Source organism: Coloeus monedula (assembly GCF_965178545.1).
Source record: "Coloeus monedula genome assembly, chromosome: 4".
Taxonomy (NCBI): Eukaryota; Metazoa; Chordata; class Aves; order Passeriformes; family Corvidae; genus Coloeus; species Coloeus monedula.
This window is the reverse complement of record NC_138784.1, coordinates 5,409,883-5,428,792: the sequence shown is the minus strand read 5'-3', so window position 1 is coordinate 5,428,792 and position 18,910 is coordinate 5,409,883. Positions and strand designations below refer to the sequence as shown.

Here is an 18,910-nt window from a genome sequence, read left to right as displayed (position 1 = left end):
AAATTACAAAAGCTTAAATCATAGACCCCGTGTATAATAAAAATAATTTTACATTTCATCTGTCTTTGTAAAAGCTGTGTTAAACATCAAATACAACAGCAAAATTGTCTCTTGCTTTTTTTTTAATAAATTAATTTTAAAAAACCCTCAAACCACCAACATAGAAATCAGCACAGAAAAGTCTTCTTAACAGATACATCATATCCCACTGAGAGTTCTGAATTATGTTATTTAGTTATTGCACAACTAATGCATCTTTTGACATTTGATGGAGGATTAATTCACACAATTAACTGACATTAGTATAATGGCTCTCTGTAAGCACCTGTGCTCCAAATTCCACTCTGATTATACCCAAAATTATTTCATGCAGTACATAATCCTAATTGGTAGTACAACATTCATACAGATGAGCATACTAATCTGCTTCAGTTCAGAGTGTGTTTGTTCTGTTTCACTTTGTCTTTATCCACCTTCTGTGAAAGCTGAACTTTTCACACTTCTTTCCTTGCTTATAACTTGAAACAGATTTTTCAAAAACCATTTAACAGCTCTATCTGAAGTCTGAGTGTTTAATAACTAAAGGAGGCCGATTTCCATAGAACCTAACGGTGTTCTTGCTAATACTGATACAGATGTACTGCCTTACCTGAAAATCTTATGTTTTGAATGAAAATTTAGTTTCTTGCCTCAAAGACATGAAAAGATGTAGGAATAGAAAGGGAAAAACAGTCCTTTGCTAAACTGGTAAAATACACTGCCACCTCCGGGGCCTTATTAGGCCTTGCTGTGATCTGTTCTTTCATTTAGAGGTGCTATTTCTCAAATCAGTCAAGTTAGGCTCCTTCATAGGAAAATTTTCTTTTTAACAAATTTGATACATTTAATTATGATCAATAGGATAAACACAGCACAGCAAGAATCAGCAGGGTTAGGTGGGGACAACTTACAGCAAGAGAGAACGTATCTGTGAAAGTCTTGCAATGTGCTTCAGGCACTCCTGGGTTGGCTCTACAAGATCACCTCTTCTTTCTTCAGGTTCAGGTTTAATGAACTCCAAATCAGTTTCTGGGAAGTTGATCTTTATTTAAAAAAAAAAAAAAGAAGAGGGGATAATTATTTGAGGATGCTCACTCTATGTAATATGTTACTTAAATGTTTTGGTGATAAATTCCATCCACAGAAATCAGTGGGACCTAACTTTCCTGGGAGAATTTAATCCACCATATTACAATTTTATTGGAACTGCATGAATTAAAATCTGAAGCAATTTCTTACTTTTTGCCTCCTTTCTTTTTTTTTTTTTTTTTTAAATGAGATGGTTCTCAAATGGAAAACTTTCATTAATGTAGATTTACTTTGTTTCGTGAAAAGTAAGGCTATTTCTGATGTGTAGTTTGTCACCATAAGAGATGGAAATCAGATTCCTGATTTCACTTCTGGATGTTCTGTATATATATATATATATATATATATATATATATATATAGTACAGCATCTACCAATTTTCCATTCTTAAACATGCCTGTCAGAAATTTAAGATAATGTTTTTCAAGATACAGAGAAAGTAAAGACTCAACCAAAACTACAACATGTGAGGTACTTGATAATCTGAGTAGACTTATCTGAAAATTCAGATTGTTCTTCAAAATTCAGCCCAATTTGCATTCAGCTTTGGTCTATTAATGCACACCAAAATGCCTTATCTATATCTACTTTTTAATATAAGTATTTGATATGCATCACTCTCCTAAAGGTTAACAAAGTTATTCCCTATGAAACACTCAGGCACATGACAAAACTAGATGGTCTTTAAGGTCTCTTCAAATCCAAGCCTAGATTTTCTATAAAAATATATATTTATAACCTATAACATATAAATATATATGAAAATACGTATTTATAACAATTTATAACAAATTGTGATACTGCTCTGTGGCTGAGAATAACTGAAAATGAGGGGGGAGAATGAGAAATCCTGTTTCATTTCTTTCAGTAGATATTACAAATTAATAGCCATTTACTGTCTCAACTTCCCTGTATTATTAACAGGAGATGCTATTTTAAGGCATGGTCTTTGACTGAACTCCTCAGCCTGGAAAATCCCCATTTGGTTGTCTGTTAAAACGAGGCTATTTTTAGGCCAGGCTCTTTTATCTGTATTACCTGCTTTTACATTTCATTTGCTAGCAATCATTCAGATCTTTAACAGAGAAAACAACTGGCTTTGTCCTTGGAATACCCAGTTGCTAACTTGACATGGAAAGGTGACAAAACCACCGTGCAGACCTGAGGTATTTATTTGAGTGGCTATAATGGAAATACGATTTTGAGTTTGGGTGGTCTCGGTGAGCTCTGGGAACATCCCTTTTTCTTGCACTTTGTTAGAAAACAAGCCTTTGCTTTGCCTTCTCGCTTTCTCACCTGCAGGGTGACTGAGGTTGGTATCTCAGTGCTGCAGATGCCTGGGGTGATCATTGTTGTGGGGAGCGTGCTGTACCGTGCCATGCTGAGCAGCACAGTTCCGTGGGCGAGCCTCCTGCAAGAAGCACAGAGAGAAACACTGCACTGGTAACAGGCTTCACTGAAATCCCATCAAAGAACATGGAGCTGCAGAGCTTAAAAGACAAGCAAAAGGGGAGCAAACCTTTTATCTTTATGTGACTAGTACAAATCTGGCCTCAACAAGTAGAGGTTGCATCCTGGTGGTTTCACTGCCACAGCAGTATCTCCTCATTTGCAGGGTTCATGAAAAAATCGCTCTGCCAAGGCATTCTGAGTCAACTCTGCACTTTAGGCTTCTTGTGTAACAGGGGCTGCCCTTTAGGCCAGGTGTAAAATAAGGATAATGCATTATTTCTGTCTCATGATTTAATTTTTAGGACAAACATGGTCGAGACTGTGAAGCATCAACACACTGCAAGGTGGAGGGCAGCATATTTATTCCACAAAAAGAAGAAACTCATGGCTATCTGCTGCAACCATAAGGGATCCTTGCTGATTTTATGTGTAGGTGGCAGGGAGAGGGGAGTATGATATGAGAGCCTCCAAAGAGCTGAAAGAAGTTTGAGTGGGATAGTTTGTACCGCATGTGCCACATACAGTTTTTGGACAGATGAAAGGTTATGGTCTGAAGTAACAGTCTGAGCACTACACCCATCAGCAGGTGTTATCAGAAAAACAGGCATGCATGTGGCCAGCAGATAAGAAGCCCAGCATGACTGGGCAGGTCAGTACAATTCAGTCTAGAGAACCTGAATAAAATCAGAAAGTTTGGGTGTAAATTCTAAGCATAACAAATCAACTCAAATTAAGAATGCAGCACCTGAGTAAAGAAAGATATAATACGCTGGTCTTAGCCCTTAATTTCTCCATATCTTAATGATTAGTGGGGTCAGAAATTTGATAATATTAAGCAGTGTTCTTTTACTGACAATTACTTTTTATTAAGATTTTTTAAACACTACGCAGTCAAAACAACCGAGAGAATGCACTCTTCTGCCCACTGCAGCAGAGACAGCCAAGGTAAATGAGGTCTGAATGCCTGCCTTTCACCTGAGAGGAAGATGTTAGAGGTACAAGCGACACCAGATGGGTTATTTGATCCCAGCATGAGTTTGCAGGTTGCTGTAAAGAAAGTACCTTTTGAATTGCAAATTGAAATAAATTGCTTAAAGACATCTGAAGAAGATTTAAGAAACTGCCACAAAGTTACTGTTATAGTCAACATAAATGAGTATATACCTAATTCAGGACTAATTTTTCTTTTTCACTTCTCAAGCTGTTTGTGTTGTTAGCACAGACATTTCATTTTATTTTATTGTGAGAGCACAGCTCAGGAGGATTAAAGACAGCTATTTTCTGAAGTTTCTTTTGCAGCCATAGGTGCATTTGCAGGGGAATGGAGGCAGAAAAAGAGCTGTGATATGAACTAGATAGCACTTGGAGGAAAGCAATTGTGTGATATGAAGTCTCTCTCATTTAGGTAATTGATGTGAATGAGGAAGTGATCAATGGTGATTCAAAGTGGTTTTCCTGTGATGTGTACTCAGATGACCTTTAATAAACGAGTCGCATCTCTTCAACCAATCCTTTGTTGACAAAGATTTACATCATAATTTGAACTAATTGGCACTTTTGTTAGATGGGAGAGGAGCAGCTGAGAATAAATGAACATGAAGACTAAATTACCCTTTTGAGCTCTCATTAATGCTAATCACTCTCATATTGTGCTCTAAAACTATGGAGGCCTTTAAAAAAGAATACATACAGTGGATTTTTTTCCTGGGAAACCTGCGTAGACAAATACAAGAAGTAGCACAGAACTCAGAGGTATTGTAGACGTGTTTGAGACATTTCCAGAGCTCATTATTTCAACTCATTTACACCTAGAACAGATGTGGCTAAGACTGTCCAGGACAACAAGGAAGAATCTGCAGATGGGCTTCTCAAGAGTCCTCAACTGAAGAAATAGCAAGTAAAGCAACATGCCTACATGAGTTTACATGTTAAAGCAGACAGAACTGTGAGGAAAAACAAAGCTATTAGGACACTCCAACAGTGTGGAGATAACATTTCCTAATTAAAAATGAACTTGTCTTAAAAACTAGACATATTTATGCCTTGTATACTGAGTGGCCTAATTTATACCTTAACAAATAAGTGAGCAACTCATTTATCTTCCGTCAGTAAGTCACTCTTTGGACTGCAAACACAGGAGGCATTTTTCACAACATGTGAAGGGGCACTGACAACTGTGTCATACAGAGTATGTTTTTGAGGCACAGCTTTCCTTAGTGGCAAGGTTTAACCCCAGCCAAGCCCCACACAGCCACTCACTCCCTCCCTCGCCAGCTGTGTCAGGGAGAGAATGGGAAGGGTAAAAGCTGGAAAACTCATGGGTTGGGATAAAGAGAATTTAATAGGGAAAGCAAAAGTCGTGCACACAAGCACAGCAAAACAAGGAATGAATTCACTTCTTCCCATGGGCAGGCCGGTGTTCAGCCATCTCCAGAAGAGCAGGGGCCCATCACAGGTAACGGTGACTTGGGAAGAGAAACGCTGCCACTCCAAATGTCTCTGCTCTTTCTCCTTTATCACCCCGCAGTTTACACACTGAGAATGATGCCACATGGCCTGGAATACCCCTCTGGTCAGTTTGGGTCACCTGTACTGGCTGTGTCACCTCCCAACCTCCCAGGCACCCCCAACTTCCTTGCCAGCATGGCGGCATGAAAAGAAGAAAAGGCCTTGGTTCTCTGTGAGCCCTGCTCAATAGTAACAAAAACATCTCTATATTATCAACCCTGTGTTCAGCATAAATCCAAAACACAGCTCCATACCAGCCACTGGGGAGAAAATTAATTCTACCCCAGCCCAAATCAGCACACACAGCAAACTTTGGGGCACTACATACACAGTAAATATTCCTCAGAACAGTCAGCTTTTGGACACAGAAATGGAACAATAACAGGGGCCAAGTGGGTGAATGAAAGAGGGAAAACATGCATCATTATTTTTAGAAAAAGAAGCAGGTGAGAGTGCAGGACCCATTCAGAAAATGAAGGAATTAGCATCATGAGCATGATAACCATATCCTTTAGTGAATAAACAGATTCTTCTCTCTGCTACTTGGTTCTGCTGATGAGCTCAGGAAGGTCACTCCCTATTCCGCCTACTATTCCAGTTTTTCCATCTGTGAGGTGAGGGTAATGACCTTTTAACAACTGTATAATGATCACAGCCACAGAAAATGGCCTTCATGTAACAACTTCAGCATCAAGCAGATCAGAAAGTGAATATGCTGCTCTGTGCCTACTGCCATTTATTTATTTGGGAATTCTACAGATTCCCTTCTCTTTTTTATTACTGGAGCTAAAATAAACTTCCCATCTTGTTACAGAAAATGACATTGCTATTTAAAGGCAGCTTAAGTTATCCTAACTTAACAAAGTCAGTTGTGTCCTGAAGTCACGTGGCAGTCTTCCCTCATGACACCCGCTAGAGGAAAGTTTTGCTGCTTCCTCTGTCTGATTTGGAAATACCAAAATAAATTGTGGTGTTAGAATCAGTGCAGCCAGAGCAATGGGAACTGTGGGGGACATTGCAACTCCCAAACTGCCCCAAAATGATGGATTTCTGACTCGTTAATTAGCTCTGAATCACAAAACTGTTCAGCCCAAGAGACAAATGCAGTCTCTGATGTGAAGGAACGGAGGGCTGGCACACAGGCTTCCAAACACTTTTTGGATTGCCTCCAGCGTCTAATAAGACTTCTTGCTACAGATGTACCATCAAAGGCTCTACTGGCACTGATTTAGGGCTACTGTATAAAGTCAACTATCTGACAAGGCTGAGAAGAGCAGATATGCTGGCTCACCTACTGGGCAAGTAGGCAGCTACACTCATTATCACCGCCTTCATTCACAAATGTATATAGCATTAGAGTAGGGTTACTGCTTAGGCTGAATAAACTGGGAAAATTAGGACAAAGTACTGTGTAAAAATAATGCAAGTGTCCCCAAACCTGACATCATAAGTCTCAGAAGTACAGAGTTGAGGTTAAATTTAAAGGAAATGCAAAGCTGCTAAGATATAAGGAAAAACCCTCCCCTTATCTTATGACCCAAGGAGTCTTAATTCTGTATTAGAATGATACTGTGAAATAACTCCTTTATTATAATTACAAATACTACAGAGTTCTAGAAAATTCAAAATAGAGACAATTTTCAACTGCAAAGTAATGCTAAATGTACTGCAAACATTTATAAGAACCACAACCTCCATCCCCACGGTTTCTAGTTAAACTTCCTTAAATTTGTAAGTGATAATTACATTGAGTACAAAATTAACAGGTTATTCCAGACTTTGGAAAAAAATCTTATAGTTATGTTTCTGATTACTTCATAATTTTTATTCCAGAAATATAAAGTCACAAAATTAGTTTACGAGCAATGACTTTAGAGTAAACAACTACATTTAGGAAACTCTTGGAGAATACTTTCAGGAAGCCAGTTTGATAAGCAGGAATCCCAACACATGTTTGGCAAAGACTACAGTGTATATCCAGCAGCTAATCATGCTATAAATCTGCACACTGCAAGAAAACTGTCAGAAGAGTGAAAGATAACACTAGAATTCAGGAAATAATGTAAATTATGCAAATTTGAAATTTGCTAAACATCTGTTCACTGACAAGTCTTTAGCAACAACAAAAACCGTAAAGCTAGCCAAATTCTTGAGGATGTTTTTAGGTATTGTGTGATTTCAAAACAGGCCAGGTACGAAGAAGAGATTTCAATATAAAATAATAAGTAATATGCTTTAAATAAAGAGCTAGATTTGTTTCTTTATAAATATATATATATACTTCTCCTACAATCTTACTAGTATTTTTTAGAGGAGAACTGGAGTGTTAAATTCTCAGAAAATAACTACAGCCCTTTGATCTGGCAAGAGACTTTAACATGGTCATGCCCAAAAGCACGAGAAACTTCTCACCTCTTGAAACAGATGAAAAGAATTTGTATACATGTTAAAATAAGTTCATGTTTTTTTAACCTCCAGGTTGAATGAAACATAAAGAATCAAAATACAATGAAGAGATGTCACCATACGATGAAAATAATTATTTGGGAAGAGAAATTATATATAAAATTTACCAAGAGGAGTAAATTCAGAGACTTTTTAATTAGCGTTCTTTTGCCCTAACAGATCAAAATTCCTAAATAATACCAGGGAATACCCCAAAACTGTTGTTTTGGGTTTTTTTTTCTTCTATCTTTAACATAAGCCAAAGAAGTTTGAATAGAATTTCTGTGGTTTTAATCAGAAGGTGATATAATGGGACAGAAATGAGGAACAGTATTTTAAAAAATGTTTGACATTTATTTTCTTTTTTCAGTGTTTAACAAAGCAATCTTTTTTTTTTTTTTTAAGCAAGCATCTGAATAGAAAAAGAAGAGCCACACTCTGTCCTTATCTTCACTGACCCTGAGAAGAGACCAACTGGGACAAGGATTTGAACCAGGATGTTTGATGACCCAGGCAAATACCTCAGGGCAGCTGGCTTCTTCCAAGAGCTTATTTCTGTCCTTTCCCCAATAAATTAAATTCTAGACATAAGAATCCTAAGACTTTTTTAGAACTCAAATTCACCCCTGAGAAAAGTTTTATTTTGAGAAAGTGTTATTTTCCAAGCTAGAAATGTTTTGTTAAGATTTTCTGGTCAGATTTCTTTAATCTCTTTATACACATTTACAGAGTTTGTTATTTAAAAACCCTAATACCATAATCTTTGCAGTAATACAAGGTGCTCTTGACATATTAGCATGACACTAGAGGTACAAATCTTTTCTTGGTACATACTTTCAAGTTCAGAAGTACTCTATCGAAATAAGTCTGGAAGTTTAGTTGCATTCCAGCAGCAAGGGGAGTTTCAGAGCAATTCTTTTTTTCAAACCAGTCTGTCTATCAATTGAAATGACAGGGAATGAATAATCCTATGGACCTGTGGTTGGCCAAAGGAGAAAAAGGTATTTAGGCTTCTTTGTGGTGGTAATTACTGTAATTGTAAATGACACAGCTATCAGATATGGGGATGTTGAGCATGCTATTCCTAAATCATTCCTGCAGCAACTCAACCTTGATTTCTGCTTTGAAGGGTCATTTCAGCAGTGATCTCTACAATTACACAGCAAATGAAAGGGAAGTAGCCCTCTATCCCCTTCACTGTGCTGATTGTGTGTTCCAGGAAAGAATGGAGCCATTTTTCAGCCAAATTTTTGAAAATGTCAGGTTGGCATGGGGATCTACCTAATGAAAACCAATATTCTTGCTCTGATGGCATACACGAAAAAATATACCTCACAGGGAGATGAGGACTTTTGGACCTTCCAAAAGTATTTCCTTTTGGACTTGGATGCTCCAGAGAAAGCCAGGTCCTCAAGAGAAGAGTTCTCATATAGGCACCTTTGGAGGTAAATGGGATAAGTGTTCCCTCATTAAGTTCTCATGCCTCAAACATATTTCATGCTTTCTTTAAAAATACACACACAATGGAAGAGTGAAGTGCACTTCTTAAGACTAGCTATGAAAGAAAAGTCATTGAATAAATTGCCCAAGCAATCCCTGGAGCAGAGATTTGATTCATGCTTTTTTCCTTCCTTCAAGCTAAGTGCTCTAAACACTAGGGTACAAAAGAACAGAGTAACCTTGAATTTTCTCTGGAAAGATGGAAAAAGCATCTAGTCCCGTCCAAAGGATTTCCTACACCTCTCAGATTAAAAGTTCAAAGAAACACAAGGTCTTTCAAATATAGCAAATTAATACAAGCAATCAGATTTTTTTGTTTATTTTGTTTTAAATGGTGATTGCTACCATGTAGAGAAGTAGATCAAGATGTCTCAAGGCAAAGAAAGACCTGTAGCTTAGAGGTGGATGCTAATGCAGAAACTTGGGGGGCTTGAACATATCCCTCTATTGCACAGAGGGTATTGCAGGGCTAAATAAAAAATTTGTATCACTGCAAAGATTCAATCTAAATTCAGATGTCCCAGTGCTACTGAAACATATTTAGAACACTGTGGAAAATTTACCTTGGATCTCTGTTTATACATCACTGAGGAGACATTCCAACTACAAGCAACTGTTTTGTTGTGTACTGTGTAGAAAGAAGTGGTTAGAAAAGAGAAGAAAGCTTCTAAAGTGCTGTGGAGAGTGAAGAGCTGTCATTGTGGTCACCACTAACTGTCCCAATTTGAGCAGAATGAATGTGTGTGAGAACAGAAAAAAGAAAACAAAACCAACCACTGTGAACAAGAAAGAAAAAGATTTGGCAAAGCTACAGGAAAGGGCCTTTCAACAGGCCTAGGGAACCTTAAACAGTCACCTAAACCAAGAAAAGCAAGCAAGCAAGCGAGAGAAAGGGAAGGAAAAGGAAAAGGAAAAGGAAAAGGAAAAGGAAAAGGAAAAGAAAAGGAAAAGGAAAAGGAAAAGGAAAAGGAAAAGGAAAAGGAAAAGGGATGGGGCTCTTACTGGCACATCAAAAGCAGTTTGCTGTAAGTGACCCTCTCAGTCTTATTAGAGGAGTTCCTGAAATGAGTAATTTTGTCTATTTATATTTCTCCCAGGTTGAGTGCAACACTATCCAAGAATGGTCTTTTCTTAAGCTGTCATGCAAAACCAAACTTACTCTTTTTCATACAATGGGGAGCATGTCCAAGCAAGCACTTCTGTATTTTTAGAGGTGCTGTTTACTCCCAGTAGTTTTATTGTCAGCATAGTTTCCCTCGGAAGAGCCTTTATTCGCAGAGGGAAGTTGACCCTAAAAGAAAATCAGAAAAGAGAAAAATGAAAGTTAAAAAAATCTGAGCATTTTTACAACAAGTGAGTTCTTTCTCCATTTTTCTAGATGCCCTAAAACCTAGATTGAGCTATAAATTACAGAAGTTGCACTCTGAAGGAAAATGCAACTGAGAGATCCTTCAATACACTGATGAGTATTGGCAACCATTAACTTGAGTCATAGTATTTGACTATTTTATCAGATAAAAACATTCCCTTCAGTGGTAACTACTAGAGCTGGCAAAGGCAGAAAAAGCTTAATTAAACTTTCCTTTAGAATTACCTTATCAACAAAAGGCAATTTCAGAATAAACAACCCGCTAAGGGTGAATTCTAAAGCAGTAGTTATTTGCTGTCTTGTGCCTTCAGAGGGAAACACTGCTTAAGAAACCAAGAGGTGCTTCTGAGGGTGATAATCATTCTCTTGTTCAGGTGTGCTTTGGTGGTGTGATATTGCTCAGCCACAATTTAAAGGCAGATGTTGTCTTAACAGCAATGACAGATTCGCAATTTTTTAGTGAGAAAATTCAGTTTTCATCAATAGTCATCTCAGCTTTGTATTGATCATTAGCTTGCTTGGTCATTCAGTTCATTTATACAGTTTATAAAAATTGATCTAAAATCATAACTTAGAATTATTCTAATAAACCAGATAGTTTCATGCTCTATGGAAAGATCACACATGTAATTACCCAGACATGTGCAAGTTTGCATTTTCTTTTCCCTGGAGAGAAAGTTTTCTAGCTTTTTCCATGTATATTGTGGAAGCTCAAATTTCTCAAGTGGAGAGTAAAATTAATTACATTTTTTCTGTATAAGCAAAATCAATATAAGGATCTAGGGGCTTAAAGGATTATTCCACATTGATAATATAATCATTAAGAAAACAAAAGATCTGCATAAACTAGAGATTAGGAAAATAGACTAAAAGATAAATTTGAATAATAGAGTGACAGAAGAATGCAACTCAGCATTTTAAAAAAGATATGCTCATACTTAAACAGCAAGCAAAGGTAGAAACTGCATTTAAAAAGTATATTAGCCTGTAAAACATAAGAATTACGGGTGCTAGAAGTAAGACATGGCAATAGGATAAGGAAAAATCAGCATAAGATTTTGTTCCCAGTTCCAAATCTATCAAATTTCTATTGAATTTGAGAAAGTTTCCTTGAATGTGCTGAGGAGCCACTGAAAGAAAGTAGATGGCTTTCAGCTAAAAATCTGAAGTTCTCCAAATTAGCATTAATGTCAAAATTTCAGATCATCAGTCTTCCAACATTTGGAAATTATGCACATTTGCATACCTCCCTCTTTGAATAACAAAGCAAGACAGCCATTTCCCACTCTTTCTGATTACCATGAACAGAATTGAGAAGGAATTCTCAACTGTCTTCCCACGTGTCCCTATTTATAGCTTTCAAGTTTGCTTTCCCTGTCTCATGTACTCTTCCTTACTCATAATTAGTTAGAAACAGTTATTGGGAAACTGAACTCGTTTACCTCCTAAAAATAACTTGTTCTGTCTTTTTTGCTGAGAGGCCAACAACACTGCCCTTGTTACCTAAAAATGTTTGACAGAGTTACACCTAACTTTAAAGAACCATTAATGCTTTGAAGAGACAAAAATAAAAAATCGAGACATGCGTTTTCTGATACAGACAATTGTTAACACTCCCTGTGAGCCTGGAGCAGTGAAAAAAACCTCTCAGTATCGTGACTGCAGAAAGCAAATGCTTGCCAGAATTTCCCTAGGACACATTATATAGCACTTTTACCAGCAGGAAAAGAACCTGGAAACTCTGACAGGCTACACATCCCAAGAGTTAAAGTATGGGCCAAAGAGGACTAAAATTTCCCTTCCAGTGACATGTGATACACAAAGGAGGGGAATATCTGTACTGCTTTCAAGAACTATAATTAATCCCCATCTGAACTTACCCAGCTGGTCTCACCCTTTGTGACTGTAGGAGGCTGAGTCAAATGGATGACTAAGAAGAAGGGGATGGAACTCTGGCCAGGAATAAGGCATCCCATGGATGAACAATTTCAACAGCATTTGAGAAAAACAAAGAAGCTGCTCACTGAGAAGGTGCCATTCACAAATATCAGATAAAGTTATACAACTTGTTTCCTAAAAGCACTCAACACAGAAGAGCTGTGCCCTGAGAGAGAGGAAACAAAACAGACAAGCCAAACAAAATACAGAGAAGAGGGAAACCCAGTGCCAAGAAGGTATCTGAGGTGATGAATGGTAGGCTTAATGTTAATTCCATACTTCATGACTGTAGGTTTAACGTGAATTATGAAGGATGGAAAAAGAGGAGATGATGAAATAAATACGTTAAGAGCAACCAGCTAAGACCAAAGAAAATAATTAAGAGATCTCAGCCACTGAAAAATGACACTGATGAGAAAATAAGGGGATCACACTTTCCAAAGGTAATATACAAGTTCTAAAGCAAAACTGTACTCTCAAAAAAGAACAAACAGAAGGAACACTATACAAGGCCACCTCCTTAGGCATCAAATTATTCCTATTGTTTCTGAGAACATTCTGGGAAAGACTAAATATGATAACAGACTTTAACAGAAGCTCATATTTGTACATAAGAACGCATCAAGTTAAAGTTCAGACACTCACTGGTTAAAGCACTTGAAAATAGAAGCTAAATTAATGAAAATCAGCAAACAAAGCAAGCCTTGTCTTTGGTAGAAGCTCTCTACCTAGATTCCTAATCACCAGAACACTACTCTGTTCAAATCAATCCTAATGTAAGATCAGAACTCATTTTGAATTAGCCAGGTTTATTTTATGGCCTGACTGATCCATAGCTATATAGAGAATATCTGACTTCCCAATGTAATAGATGCTCTTCCTGGTGACCTTTTACCACATGCATTTTCAACATCTGTGGTCAGCTTCTCTGGGCCACATATGCCAGGGCCTCCCCACCCTCAAACTAAAGGATTTCTCACTAACATCTAATCTAAACCCACTCTCCATTTAAGCTGTTAGCTGATCTAAAATGCTCACCTGGTATCTCTATTTTGACTCAAATAAAGCATTCATTCACAAAACCCAATTTTGGATACAAGTTAAACATACAAAAATAATGGCATACCTGGTTCCCCAGATTCTCAGCCTGGACCTCAGGACACTGGGTTCAAGAAAACTCCCCTCATGTATTGAGACTTAAACAAATCTAGGTCAATCAGTTTGAGGTAGAAAATATGTGAATACCTTTAATGTTTGAGGAAAAGATTCAAAATCCTGCCAGACAGATATAAATTTTCAAGTTTTTAATTTTGAATCTATTTGAAATGGATTTTGAAAAACTTTTTTGAAACTCAAGCAACAATAAAAAGTAAAAAGGTGCTCTTACAAACTGATGTTATTATGTTCCACACACTTCTAGATCTGATATTAAGAGCTTCTTACAAGCATCTATGACCTATGAAAGGATTTGGTCTGTATATTTAATTTCTTCTTTTTCCAAGAAGCTTTTGGATGGAATTGTGCACATTCAACAATGATTTTTCAAGGGAGAGGTTTAAATGGAAAGCCTGAAGCTTCAGTCTGATTGCTTTATATCTTCATGAAATGGGAGAAGAGCAGATTTCTGCTTCAGTTATGCTAAAAATTTATTTCTGTTCTATCCTTTGCTTTAGAAAATGCTTGTAAGATGCATTCCAGAAAGGCATTAGCCACATTTTAGAAGCCAAAACTGCTCATAAGAAACATAATCCTGCTCATACCCTGCAGTCTTATCTGCCTATATGTACCCTAAGAAACTACTTGACCAAAACTGGGACGAAGTGAAAATTCCTACAGAGGAAAAAGGAATGATCTGATTTTTTAAACACAAGCACAGCAGCTACTTTCCAATCATTCAAAAGACTGAGGGTTATGTACTCAAATGCTATAGACACAACTGAGGCACCAAAGCAGATGTTAAGACCTAAAATAACTTATTTGGATGCTTAGCAGAAGTGCACCCATTTTGTTTCTTAATCATAGGGCAGACATACTAATCCTCCCATATCCCTCCACTAAGATAAGTGTGTTTGACATAAAAAGCTCTTCTTCCATTTGACCAGTTTGAAACTGTTGTGTCCCAGAAAAAGGCAAACAGATGTTATGAATTACACTCTATATTCAACTGTGATTAAAAAAAAACCAAACCTTTTCAGACTTGTAGCCTTTGTTCAATGCTAATATAATCAAGCCACTTTCATATTTAGAATACAGTAAACAGTGATGTAAAATACCAAAACTTTCAAAGATACAGATATGTCATGCTCAAGAAGCTGAAAGAATTCCATATCACCACCAAATCATTAAAAGAAAGCGTATTTCTCTCTCACCTATTGCAAATATGCTTTTTGTCATGCCATTGCCTTAAATGACTGTTGTTTGAGTGAGACAGACAGGTAACAGGCAGCCTTTACCCTAAAATTCCAGTCTCACATTAAGGTCCTCATTTTAAAACTGCAGATCCTTCTTATTGGAAATAAAACAACAAACCAACCAAAAAAGCAAAAACCTCCAAAAATTAAACAAGCAAACAAAGAAATAAAACCCCAACCCAAAAACCCCCAACAGCCTTGCTTTTTGTAAAAAAAAGTACCTTGAAGAAATGTTACAGTAGGTTCTCAAGCTGGATTGCAGAGGTACTAGAGGTAGTTCCAAGAGGTGGAATTGCTCAAAAGAACAGAAATACAGCCTTTGGTTGCATCTCCTTTCAGTTCCAGTACTCCTGGATTCCTCCAGTGAACAAAAGCTAGTCACAGATCAGCTTTGTTTAGTTTATTGTCAGACCAGGCTTACCTTAGTCCTATTTCCCTTCCTCTGGCTATCCCATTTGTTTTGCATTCTGATCTCCCTAAGTTTCTGTGACTTCTGTGTAGTTTAATTTGCTCAGAAGAACATCCATAAAAAAGATGTGTGTTTGGGTTTTTTTAAATTAATATTTGATGTGTAATATCTATCAGACAACCATATATCAAACACAGACCAAAACTTACTTCTCATTCCAGTCAGCCAGGAAAAAGAAGGATCTTTTAACTGGAGTATTTTTGCAAATCTTCACTTGACAAATTGTCTTCCCAGCATAAGTTAGTGAACAGGAAAAAGAGAAAACTTTGTAGCTACAAAGGAGAAAAAAAAAAAAATTGTAACAGCATATTTGGAGTTAACCCCTCAAATTTAGGAAGAACCATCCTTACACGAGAAAAGGAATTACAATAATTAATCTCATATTAATGTGTGTGGAGGGGTGTTTAAGTTTGTTGGTTTTTTTCCTTAAAGTTCAGAGTTCAAGAGAAGTCCTAAAGACACCTGGGTTCTGTTCCACGTTTTCATCATTAAGATTAACCTTTTTTTTTCATTATTGCAGTGAATGAAAATTTGGACATAAGACGTGAAGTGTTGCTACTTGCTCATCATACAGTCAACAAGAAATCTCCCACCTGGAGAACTGCATCCACCTCTGGGGCCCCCAATATATGAAGGACATGGAACTGTCAGAGCAGGTCCAGAGGGGGACACAAAGATGCTCAGAGGGCTGGAGCATCTCTCCTGTGAAGGCTGAGAGAACGGGGGGTGTTCAGCCTGGAGAAGAAAAGGCTCCAGGGAGACATTAGAGCACCTTGCAGCAGCTAAAGGGGGCCCACAAGAGAGCTGGGGAGGGACGTTTTACAAGGGAATGTACTGATAGGACAAGGAAAGGCTTTAAACTGAAGGAAGTTAGGTTTAGATTGGATATTAGGAAGAAATTGTTTACTGTGAGGGTGGTGAGGCTCTGGCACAGGTTGCCCAGAGAAGTTATGGATGCCCCATCCCTGGAAGTGTTCAAAGTCAGGTTGGATGAGGCTCTGAGCAACCTGGGATAGTGGAAGGTGTCCCTGCCCATGGCAGGGGGATGGAATGAGGTTATCTTTAAGGTTCCTTTCAACCCAGGGTATTCTATGATTCAATTTATATCTTCTTTTCCCAATCTGTAAAAAACAGATTAGTACTCAAGGGAATCTATAAATTTTTTTACAGCAGAAATATTAAAGGCCTCTGTGTTGGCCTTCAGACAGTGAACTAAGCAGCTTCAGAGTAAAATTCAGGCCTGGGAATATCTCTTGTTTCACATTCCTCTTACTGAAATATTTTAAAATATTAGTCAAAATAGATTATAAATAACTAATGTTACTAATTAGTCTCATAACTTCCAGATCTTCCTGCCAGGCTCAGCTTTAGATGTCATTCTGGACAAGAATGATGAACATGGGAAACAGTCATATGTGAACAGGAAATCTGAGGCAGTTGTAGTTTGAAGGTGCCTGACTTTGCCATATTTATAAGAATGATAGTTTATCTCTTCCAGAACATTATAACATCTTTTATAATTATTGCTTTTTATTTTTTATCTTTCTTTTTTTTTTTTTTTTTTTTAATTAAAATAAAAAGATCAGTAGTCTGCAGTACCTATCAGGTGTCAGTGCAGAGAAGGAAAAAATTTACCTGTAAGATTAGGAAATACTTCCCCTAGAGTCTAAACTTTACAAACAGTTGCAGGATAGTTCAGAAAATAATAGGTTTTAATAAAATCAAGTGATAAAGTTTTGCTGTTTAAACAGCAGTACTGATACATAATACAATATATATTATTATATGTATACTTTCTTATATAATACATTTTATACCTTATATGTATTCAGGAATAACGACGTATTAAAAGAAGTGTTAAAACAGCTGCAAGATCATAACATGACCCTTGGAAAAGCAACATGACATCCATGACACTTCCAGCATGAATTCAGGCAGTGCAGAAAAATAAGGATGGGGAACATGCATGTGAATGATGTTAATAAAAGTACTTGAGGAAACCAAGTGTTAGAGCAGCAGTTCATGTTAAGAAGTCCATGCTGTGCTAGCCATGAATATTGGAAAGACAGGAAAGGGAGATTAAGGAGGAAGAAAGATTCTCATTTTTATGTGCTTGAACATAGCATTGAAGTCATAAGTGGCCTTTAGGCTGTGTGTAATATCACATTTTCCTGGTCAAACATAAAATGCAGTGGGAAGGATATAACCATCTGAAATCAGGATAGTGATTATAGTTCTGTACTTATTACCTTAACTAATGCAAAGTCTCTCAGATTTTTATTAAGCTGCTAATTACAGGCAATGCTGTATAGTGCAGTCTCTTGCTCACAGTCTAATTCAAATGATCCCACAGTCATTTGGGATTGAAGGTAAAGAGGGAGCAAAGGGAAAATTAGCAAAAACTTTGAGAACAATTTTTTGACTCATAAAAATAATGCTACCCGACTGTGGTCACCTGTCCCCCTTTCATCACATTGGAGTGGTAAGAGAAGAACACCAGTTTTGCTCAGAGTACGAAAAGCAGCCACTTGAAGAGACAACTAGTTTTACCAAATCTGAGCAATGCAGAAGAGAATACTTCTATTAGCTTTTTATTAAAGTTGCCTCTTTTTTTTCTATTAAAGTTGTCTCCTTTGTTTTTATTTAAGTTTTCTCCTTTTTTTGCCTGTGCTATGCTAACACTTGGTATACTTAGATCCATAAACTTATTTTAATCCCATCTCTAAAGAGCATCACCAATTCAGGTGCTTAGCCACATGACATGGTTTGAACACACCAAGAGCAGAAATTGCTGAGAAACCTCACTGAGACTGGGTTCAAGCACAAGCATCCCTCTGTTTAACTTGGCAAGCTGGCCTCCAACCCTTCGAGTTGCTTGTCCTGCAGAGACCACACCAAGTCCCAGTCCAAACGTCCTCTGTGTGCAGCACAGGATGCCTTTTCCTGCATCCTCCTGAGCAAGCCAGCCATGGGAACATTTGTACACATACCCATCAAGGCCAGTGATCTGATGTCCCTTCTATGACCTACCATCCTTCCACACCAGACAAGCAGTTAGGCTTCCCTCCTTGATTTTCCATCTATCTGTGAGGCTTGGAAGTCTCCTAGTCAGTCAAGCTTAAGAAAATACACTTTATGCTAGAAAAAACAGTAGAGAGACACCCACTCACTCAGTCTCTAACATTAGTTTAGGACCATCACCAAAGGAGCAGAGGTGAGCTGGTATCTGTGAAAAATTACTGTTGTCAAAGAGACAACACGTCTTCTTATGAACACTTGCTGGACCTCCTCCTACCTGGTTACCCAGGCTTCTGGGATGTTATGGGCAGCATAAACAGTGAAGTTCAGCTGGGAATTTAGGCTGATGTCTGCACATAAAGGGCTTTTAGGTATGCTGGCAAGCTGGAAATTTGCATCAAAGCTGCTGCTGTAGACATGGATGAGATGAGAGATGGCCATGGAGAGCTCAGTCACAGCAGCCTCTATTAACACTGAGAGGAGAGAGAGGAATAAATAAAGGTTAGCAATAGGTCATTTATGAAGAACTATATTTATCTTAAACCATCATTTATGGCTTTGAAATGCTTCCTAATAAAATTTAATTAAAATGACATAACCTACAACTGAAGCCAATTAGCCATCTGTGCTTCTGAAACCGTCCTCAGCTCATTTCTGGTGTATCATTAACAG

At 37.5% G+C, this 18,910-nt stretch overlaps 1 protein-coding gene across 1 annotated transcript in view; it reads right to left on the bottom strand.

Moving 5' to 3' along the window:
* PIK3C2G (phosphatidylinositol-4-phosphate 3-kinase catalytic subunit type 2 gamma) overlaps positions 1-18,910 on the bottom strand; it is a gene marked incomplete at both ends in the record, with an annotated part of 181,569 nt that overhangs the window by 118,922 nt on the left and 43,737 nt on the right. The window contains 5 exons of the mRNA XM_082280629.1: positions 951-1,081; positions 2,425-2,539; positions 10,193-10,324; positions 15,370-15,492; positions 18,516-18,711. Coding sequence (XP_082136755.1) covers positions 951-1,081; positions 2,425-2,539; positions 10,193-10,324; positions 15,370-15,492; positions 18,516-18,711 — 697 coding nt within the window. The remainder of the gene's footprint in view (positions 1-950; positions 1,082-2,424; positions 2,540-10,192; positions 10,325-15,369; positions 15,493-18,515; positions 18,712-18,910) is intronic.